This window comes from Triticum dicoccoides, chromosome 3A (genome assembly GCF_002162155.2).
Source record: "Triticum dicoccoides isolate Atlit2015 ecotype Zavitan chromosome 3A, WEW_v2.0, whole genome shotgun sequence".
Classification (NCBI taxonomy): domain Eukaryota; kingdom Viridiplantae; phylum Streptophyta; class Magnoliopsida; order Poales; family Poaceae; genus Triticum; species Triticum dicoccoides.
Window position 1 is genome coordinate 314,143,147 of NC_041384.1, and position 9,335 is coordinate 314,152,481.

The window sequence follows — 9,335 nt, forward strand, 5'->3', positions numbered from 1 at the left end:
CTAGTTGGTCCTAGTTGAATAATCAGAGCTAGCCCTAGCCACCTCCAATCCTCATAATTAGAAGTCTAATGTGGTTCTAATCTCCGCCTTCTAATTCTCCGGCGTCGACTAGCTCTGGGCGGTGAAGCGCTGCCGGATCGTGAAGACCGTATGTTTGCAACAAAGTAGAGAGGTCGTGCTTTCGGTCTTCTATTCGAGGGATCGTTCGAGGGCGGTTCACGGGATCGTCATCGATGTTCGAGGGACTCCAAGTACAATTTACACTGACTCGTCTATTTCCGCTGCACTCTCGGAGTCGGTAACGATCGTTGATCACAATATCTTTCATATTGTTCCTGGGTGATCGTAGGACGATTTTTTCTTGTTTTCCACTACGTTTCCCAACACAAATGATGTCATAACCTCAACCCTAACCCTAGCCCTAACAAAACCACTAACCCTACCATTAGATCTTGCTACCCCCAACAATGCTAGGCACACAATATATAGTCAAGCACAAACATAAACCTAAAATGCATCATATACCTTGATTTCACCCCAACAAGAGCAAGGCCTAGGATTTGCAAAAAATGTGAGAAATGCAACCAAAATAGATCATTCCAACCAACCAAAAAAGGAGAGGGGGTGAGAGAGGTACCTAATGATCCGGATCCACCGGACAAATCTCAAGCAATGAAGAGTGGATCTAATGGGTGCTTGGGTGGGGGAGAGAGGGGAAGGAGATTGGGATGAATGGGTCGGTGGGGGCCCCAACCACTTATCCCACTACAAGACTCTTATGGCAGGGCGACACATCCTACCCAGGGTCCTAGGCGCTAGGTCCCTTTTCCATGTGGCTGGCGCACGAGCGATTGACGGTAGAAAAAGGCCCAAATCTGTTTTTTTTAAAGTAAGATCAAATCCTGCTTAACTTCGTATATAAAAGGGTCAAAATAATGAATTTAGCCACGCGGGGGCACCACGCCGTGGGGCTGTACAACTGCAAGATCTGTAGCCATCATACTTCTCATTCTACGGTCCATGGCTAGCCTGATAGAACGCAAGTCCTCATCCTTCTTGGGTTCCCTGACCTGATCCGATTCCCACCCGCACCGCCGCCGCCGCCGCCGCCGCAATGTCCTTCTCTCAGCCTTTCCACCCTGACCTGGTCAGGCACCGACCTCACCCCTATAGCCATGACCACCCTCCTCCCCACCGCCCCCGCCGCCGCGGCCGTGACCATGACGACGCGTACCACACCCATTCCCAACCGTACCCCCAGCCATGTCCCCATGCCAACACTGCCCCCTACCACCCCCGCCACGATCCGCTCGCTCTCTCCCACCTCCAGGAACCTATCTTTCCGGCCCCCTCTCAGCGGGCCCCGGGCCCACCTCCGCCGAAGCGGGCTCGCCGCGCGCCAGAGCCCCGGTGTGATCCGCCGGTCGCGGCCGTGCCACGCCTGTTGCCGACGAGACATCCCAAGGATGGTGACGCCAGGGCGTTGCTGTCGCGAGAGGAGATCGAGCGAAGGTCACCTTCGTGGAAGGACGGCATCGACTCCGCTTTGGAGGCAAGGTTGCGCGCGTCCTACTGCGCCTACCTGCGCTGCCTCGGCTTCCGCCTTGGGCTGTAAACTCGCTGCTGGCTCTGCGGTTTGTTGGTTTTGTTTGGTGATTTGTCTCCATGATTACTGATCGTAGTGCTTGTGTTTGTGTTTGACATAGGCCGCAGACGACTGTTGCGACGGCAGTGGTGTATTGCCATCGGTTCTTTTTCCACAGATCCCATGCCTGCAACGACAGATTTGTTAGTTGCCTTCACCTCTTCTTTTACAGGAATCTTGTCAGTAATGCTATTGCAACTTATGAGTTAAAAATTACTCCCTCCGTCCCAATAATATAAAATCGTTTTGCAAGAATATTTCAATGAGATTGATTTGGATGTTCGTTTATCACTGGGAAGGACCTGCTATATTGTATAATAAGTTCTTCTTTTCAGTCCCTATACCAACCAACGCCACTCCACTAATATGCAGATTGAGATAGTAGCTTTACCACCTACTCTATATAATGAGAAAAATAAACACATCTTTGCCATGTTGACCAATGATCATAATGCCATGTAATATAGAGTTAAGACAAAAATAATAATGAGAAAGATATCATAATACTGCCCCATTTGGTGTCTCCTTTATCAAGTGCTTGATTGATCCTCCCATAGTCCCATGTCATTGCAAGTTCCATCTTGCAAAACACATCAAACGCTGGTCTAGTATTAGAGACTGAAGAAGACTACACAGGATGCTTGGGATGTACAGCACCAGGACATGGCTGCCCTTCACTCTTACCCACGGACGATTGGTTACCGGTACCGGTTGTGGCGCTACCAGGTGCCATGCTATTGCTACCTAACAACAAGCAACACAAGCATTCAAAGAGCAGCACAACATGGGTAGCACCGTAGCAAGCAGCAGCACACAGCAGCCAGCAGCTCAATTGAAGAAAATCAGAATAAAAGAGATGAGGTTGAGGAGAGGCTGTTGGGTTTTGGGTAGTTGGGGTTACCTGCCGTCGGGAGGAGAGGTTGTTGGTGCTAGGGGTAGCGGTCGCCGGTTGATTCCAGGCAGCGGCGGCGACGGCTTCGATCCAGTAGGCGGCGGCGTGTTCACTGCTGCCTAGGAGGCTATGAGAAACTCGTTATACAGAAACTGTGCGTGCGACTGCTGCAAGGTATTGGGCTGAGGCTGTTTTTTGGGGCGAGCCGTGTCCCAGACGTGTGCCCCTTTTTTTTCTTTTTCTTTAAATTGAAAATCAGGAGATACTACGGGATACGCATATCCGGCCGTATCCTGCCGTGTCTCTGTGTCCCGCGCTATCAGGACGGCCAAGCGCTAATTTTTGTTCCATGCTTCTTAGCCGGCAACCACATCGCGTGCTCAACTGCGGTGCCGGAGATGCGGCGAGCGCCAATACCTCCACAGCAAGGCGTCATGACAATGCTGCAGTCGGTGGGCTACGAACCGACGACGCCGGGTGCTGCTTGGGGCGACCAGGAGGTGATGTGCTGGGAGGGGTGCTACAAACCGCGGCCGGTGGAGCTGCAACCAGCAGAGGCGAGCGCTTGCAACGAAGATGCCCGTTGCTGCAAGATGCCGACGTGCTGCGAAGGATACTGCAAATGTGATGCTAGGAACGATGCACGGGGATGCTAGGCACGATGCGCGGGGATGCTAGGAACAACGTGCGGTATGTGCAAATGGCCTTGCGACGAGTGGACGATGGCGTGACGATGCAACGGTGGCCGGCCATGGTAGGAACTACGCGTGGAGATGCTGCAAAGGGCGTGCGCCGAGTTGCTACTAGCTCGCGGCACTGCGAGGCGGCCAATGCCGTGACCGTGTGCTGGAACCATTGGCGGTAGAGCTTCAACTGCCTGGCGCTTGTGCCGCACCGTGCAGGGGACTCCGGTGAGCGGTGAGCAGGGCTGCAACTGGTGGCTGGCGGTGCTATGTCTGGGTTGACGGGTGCTGCGACGAGTCTCGACGGCATCCACGACGACTGTGGCGTTGACTATCGGGGACACCTATGTGCCTTCAATGAACAAGGATGCTGAGCTAGAAACACATGGACGGGAGGCCAGAGATATGCGCGTCACGTGGGGATTTTTTTTCTCCGCCATTGACCTGAGCGGGCGAGAGAGATGAATCACGATCGAGCGGCTGGGGGTGTCCTAATCTAATGGAGCACGTGGCGACCAATCAGCGCCCCGTGCCGGTGCCGGTCAACTGGCGGAGAGTGCTGCCCATGTTATGATCATTTATGTGTCTATTTCTTTAACTTGGCCCGCCTTTGCATTGCTTAGTTTGTTGACTGTTCAAAGCCCATCTGTTGTCTAGAATCTAAGCTATTCACTTGAATGAGACAGTTATCTAAGAACCAATATTTGTTGTGATTTTATCCTCTCCATAAGCAGATATGAGAGATTCAATATCATAATATTATCTTCTTTGAATTTGCAAGTTGGTTGCGACCGCGGCATTGTTTCTGGCGTCAAAGACAGAGGAAACAACATGCCTTTTGAATACTATTCTTAGGGCTTCATGTGAAGTTTCTGAAAACCAAGAATTCAATCTCCTTCCTTACATGTCGCGTGGTGTAAGTAGAATCAACAGATACTTCCTCAATATACAATACAACTATGTTTAGTTTGCCCATGTTAATTTCAGTGTTCTTATATCTGCTATGTGCTAGTGAATCAATGGTTGGTATTTCTTTTTCTGCAGCAAAACTGGTTTGAACTGTACCGAGAAAGTGTAATACAGGCGGAGCAGATGATACTGACAACACTTGATTTTGAACTTGAAGTGGTCCATCCATATACTTCACTTTCATCTGCTTTGAGCAGACTAGGACTTTCACATTCCGTTATATTTAACGTTGCCTTGAGTCTGATTAATGAAGGGTAAGTATTTCACATCGCTGAACACATTAATTGATCTTTATTTGCTGACATCATTCATTTATTCAATTCTAATTATTAACAAAGTTCAATGTATATTGTACACCATTCATATTATTGTGGTTGCAAACATTGTCTAATTACCATGTGTACTGGTTGGATTTTGGCTTTTATTAATGTTGGATCAGGCTGGGTGTTTTAGATATTGTCTTTTTAAACTGGTAGGATGCTCTGTGCATGTCATATGCGGGTTATAGCGGTACAATCATGAATACCTATTACAATCTGGCAAATGGACAGAAAACAAAAGAACAGCTGAACATATGAGATGTTAAATGGAGGTTGTTATGAAGGTAAATGCTAGTCAGCCATTGCTTTGTGGACCTATTAGGTAGCAAGACTGGAATGAAGATACAACTGATCTTCTGCCAATGTGTATTAGTCAACTAATCTACATTTCACTACGAACTAACCTCATCTGGGAGCAATGTGTATTAGTCAGTTGATCTTCTACCAAAGCACTATAACTTGATCTGAATGGTGCCAGTGCAACACTTGTTCAAATTGTATCACCGAAATGATTAGACATTTCAGTGTGATTTTTTTATGAAGTGAGATCTAACATTTCAAAGTGTTAATCATTTCTTGTACTCTCCCTATCTGCCAGACAATTAGTATCAAAGGATGGCATCCACAACTAACACAAAAGACTATATGGACTATCACTCATAGTTTTGCTGTGTTGCAATGTCAACTTGATGTAATTGTTGTTAGTTGAAGTTCCCAAAACTTTATAAAGATTCATCCAGCAACTGTATATGTTTATCTTAATTTTCTCTTTTCCTATACTTCAACGACAAATATGAGCTCAATTTGATGTAGATTGTTGATTCTATGTATATGCAACCTTTCTAAAACTATCCAAAAGCAATTATCCATTCTGTGCATGAAGGTGTATGCTATTGCAATGATAGTATAAATTGTTTGCATAACTAATGCAGTGGTCTGCCATATTCAAGCAATTGTATAGAATAACAATCTTCAAGGATAAATATTTTCATATTTCAAAAAGAAGATAACCTTCTTGGAGGTAGATAATGTAGTTATGTGGGACTTCCAAAAGCATCGGTTCAAATTCCCCTGACATTGGGTAAATATTGGCATAAACTCTAGCCACGCTGTTCTGTGGACATGAAATCTATGTGACATATGTGAGCATGAGTTATTTTTTTTTTGAAAAATCGTCCACTCTTTGTAAATTTGCATTGAGACTATGGTGTGCATTAATTCTAAATCCCTAAAAGCTCGTAGAGGAAGCTGTTAGTGGTACCTTCGTATGGCGAGATCGACCCCATGCTATGCTAGATAGAAGGCCCAAGTCTTTACTTTCTAAGTATGTGAATGACATGTATGCCCTTGCAAAAGTGTGGAAAGTGTGAGAACACCATCTCAAGACTGGGAATTCCAATCCAATATACAGTTGTGAACACAGTGCTGAAGAAGCATGCCAGGTGCTGTGAACATGTAATTTTGTTTCCACAAGAATGCTATGCTACTGGTAGCATGTCAAGTGTTGTGAACATGCAATTTTGTATCCACAAGAATGCTATGATACTGGTATCATGGCGCAAACATAAGTTTGTTAAACCATATTTGCATAGGACTAGTTCTGTTTTGCTGTCCTGGATACAGTTTTATTGTGCTAGCCCATTTGATAGCCTTTGTAAATTGTTATACTTCCTCAAGTCGCTCTCTTTTATCGCTTGATATTTCATGGGCTCTGGGATGGAACTTCCGAAACTATTTTCTATGGTAATATATCTCTATCTCTAGTACCTTAAAAGTACGTTATTTTGAAATAATTTATTGGGACAAATTTACTCAAACTATGTCTCCATAGTCCATTCTGAATCTTTTAACATATTATTGTCCAAACATATAAATTATTAAGTTGCACTTCCAATGCAACAACGACAAAGCCCTTAGTCCCAAACAAGTTGGGGTAGGCTAGAGGTGAAACCCATCAGATCTCGCGACCAACTCATGGTTCTGGCACATGGATAGCAAGCTTCCACGCACCCCTGTCCATAGCTGGTTCTTTGGTGATACTCCAGTCCTTCGGATCTCTCTTTACGGACTCGTCCCATGTCAAATTCGGTCTACCCCGACCTCTCTTGACATTACCCGCGTGCTTTAGCCCTCCGCTATGCACTGGAGCTTCTGGAGGTGCCCAAACCATCTCAGACGATGTTGGACAAGCTTCTCTTCAATTGGTGCTACCCCAACTCTATCTCATATATCATCATTCTGGGCTCGATCCTTCCTCGTGTGGCCACACATCCACCTTAACATGCGCATCTCCGCCACACCTAACTGTTGAACTTGTCCAACACTCAGCGCCATACAACATTGCGGGTCGAACCGCCGTCCTGTAGAACTTGCCTTTTAGCTTTTGTGGCACTCTTGTCACAGAGAATGCCAGAAGCTTGGCGCCACTTCATCCATCCGGCTTTGATGCGATGATTCACATCTTCATCAATACCTCCATCCTTTTGCAGCATTGACCCCAAATATTGAAAGGTGTCCTTCTGAGGCACCACCTGTCCATCCAGGCTAACCTCCTCCTCGCGCCTAGTAGTACTGAAACCGCACCTCATGTACTCGATTTTAGTTCTACTAAGCCTAAAACCTTTCGATTCCAAGGTTTCTCTCTATAACTCTAACTTCCTATTGACCCCCGCCCAACTATCATCAACTAGCACCACATCATCCGCAAAGAGCATACACCATGAGTATCTCCTTGTATATCCCTTGTGACCTAATCCATCACCAAGGCAAAGATAAGGGCTCAAAGCTGACCCCTGATGCAGTCCTATCTTAATCAGGAAGTCATCAGTGTCGACATCACTTGTTCGGACACTTTTCACAACATTATCGTGCATGTCCTTGATGAGGGATGAGGGTAATGTACTTTGCTGGGACTTTGTGTTTCTCCAAGGCCCACCACATGATATTCGGCAGTATCTTATCATAAGCCTTCTCCAAGTCAATGAACACCATATGCAAGTTCTTCTTTTGCTCCCTGTATCTCTCCATAAGTTGTCGTACCAAAAAAATGGCTTCCATGGTCAACCTCCCAGTCATGAAACCAAACTGATTTTTGGTCACGCTTGTCGTTTTTCTTGAGCAAAGCTCAATGACTCTCTCCCATAGCTTCATTGTATGGCTCATTAGCTTAATTCCATGATAATTAGTACAACTCTGAACATTCCCCTTGTTCTTGAAGATCGGTACTAATATACTTCGTCTCCATTCTTCTGGCATCTTGTTTGCTCGAAAAATAAGGTTGAAAAGCTTGGTTAGCCATACTATCGCTTTGTCCTGAGGCCTTTCCACACCTCAATGGGGATACCATCAGGACCCATCGCCTTGCTTCCTTTCATCCTTTTTAAAGCCTCCTTGACTTCAGACTCCTGGATTCACCGCACAAAACACATGCTGGTCTCATCAAAGGAGTCGTCTAGTTCAATGGTACAACTCTCATTCTCCCCATTGAACTTGTTGAAGTACTTCCGCCATCTATGCTTAATCTCCTCGTCCTTCACCAGGAGTTGGTCTGCTCCGTCCTTGATGCATTTGACTTGGCCAGTATCCCTCGCCTTCCTCTCACGGATCTTGGCCATCTTATAGATGTCCCTTTCGCCTTCCTTCGTGCCTAACCGTTGGTAGAGGTCCTCATACGCCTGACCCCTTGCTTCACTGACAGCTTGCTTTGCAGCCTTCTTCATCATCTTGTACTTCTCTATGTTGTCTGCACTCCTATCCAGGTATAGGCGTCTGAAACAATCTTTCTTCTCCTTAATCGCCTTCTGGGCATCATCGTTCCACCACCAGGTGTCCTTAGCGCCGCTTCTCCTTCCCCTGGACACTCCAAACTCCTCCGAGTCCACCTTACGAATGCAGGTCGCCATCTTCAACCACACATTGTCTGTATCCCCTCCTTCCTCCAAGGGCCCTCCTTAATGACCCTCTCCTTGAACTTCTGAGCTACCTCCTCCTTGAGCTTTCACCACTTTGTTCTAGCGACTTTGGCACGCTTATCCCGCTGGACACGAGTCCGAAAGCGGAAGGCAGCAACCACCAGCTTATGCCGAGGGTTAACACTCTCTCTAGGTATGACCTTACAATCTAGGCATGCACACCTATCTTCTCTTGTCGAGAGGATGAAATCAATTTGGCTAGAGTGCTCACCACTACTAAAAGTCACGAGATGTGATTCCCTCTTTTTAAAGAGGGTGTTAGCTATGATCATGTCGTAGGCTAGAGCAAAGCTTAAGACATCTTCTCCTTCTTGATTCGTGATGTCATAGCCAAAGGCCCCATGCACCCCTTCAAAACCTGTGTTAGTTGTACCCACGTGGCCATTGATGTCTCCTCCTATGAAGAGCTTCTTGCCAATCGGTACACTCCTAACCATGTCCTCTAGGCCTTCCTAGAACTCCCTCTTGGTGTTCTCATTGTGGCCTATTTGCGGGGCATATGCGCTGATAACATTGAGAACTAAGTCAGCTTGACCAGGATAATTCGGTCCTCACGTCTCTTGACGTTTACCACTCCATACTTGAGGCTCTTGTTGATCAAGATGCCTACCCTCCCCCCCTCATTTGGTTTCTCAGAGGATATCAACACCTCTCCTCACCGCTGCATCAACTAGCTCCCCCTACGTTCCAGATACCTAAGCGGATCCTCCTAGGCTCGGCTAGCTTCCTTACCCTTCGCACTCGTCAAGTCAAATGTGAAGACCCTTGCTCATTTTCCACTACATCCGGGCGCTGATGTGGCGCGCCACTAAGGATGCGACGACCCGATCCTCGCTCACTTGCCACTGTATCCAG

General features: G+C 46.8%; 1 protein-coding gene across 2 annotated transcripts in view; it reads left to right on the forward strand.

The window, feature by feature from the left end:
- Window positions 1-972: 972 nt before the first annotated feature.
- LOC119268119 (cyclin-T1-5-like) overlaps window positions 973-9,335 on the forward strand; it is a 10,872-nt gene continuing 2,509 nt past the window's right edge. Inside the window, exons 1-4 of one of the 2 annotated variants that reach the window (XM_037549630.1) lie at window positions 979-1,611; window positions 1,707-1,788; window positions 4,002-4,136; window positions 4,265-4,443. In XM_037549630.1, the coding sequence (XP_037405527.1) occupies window positions 1,115-1,611; window positions 1,707-1,788; window positions 4,002-4,136; window positions 4,265-4,443 (893 nt within the window). In that variant the 5' untranslated portion in view covers window positions 979-1,114. Of the gene's footprint in view, window positions 1,612-1,706; window positions 1,789-4,001; window positions 4,137-4,264; window positions 4,444-9,335 lie in introns of both variants that reach the window. The other variant, XM_037549631.1, reaches the window with a different exon arrangement.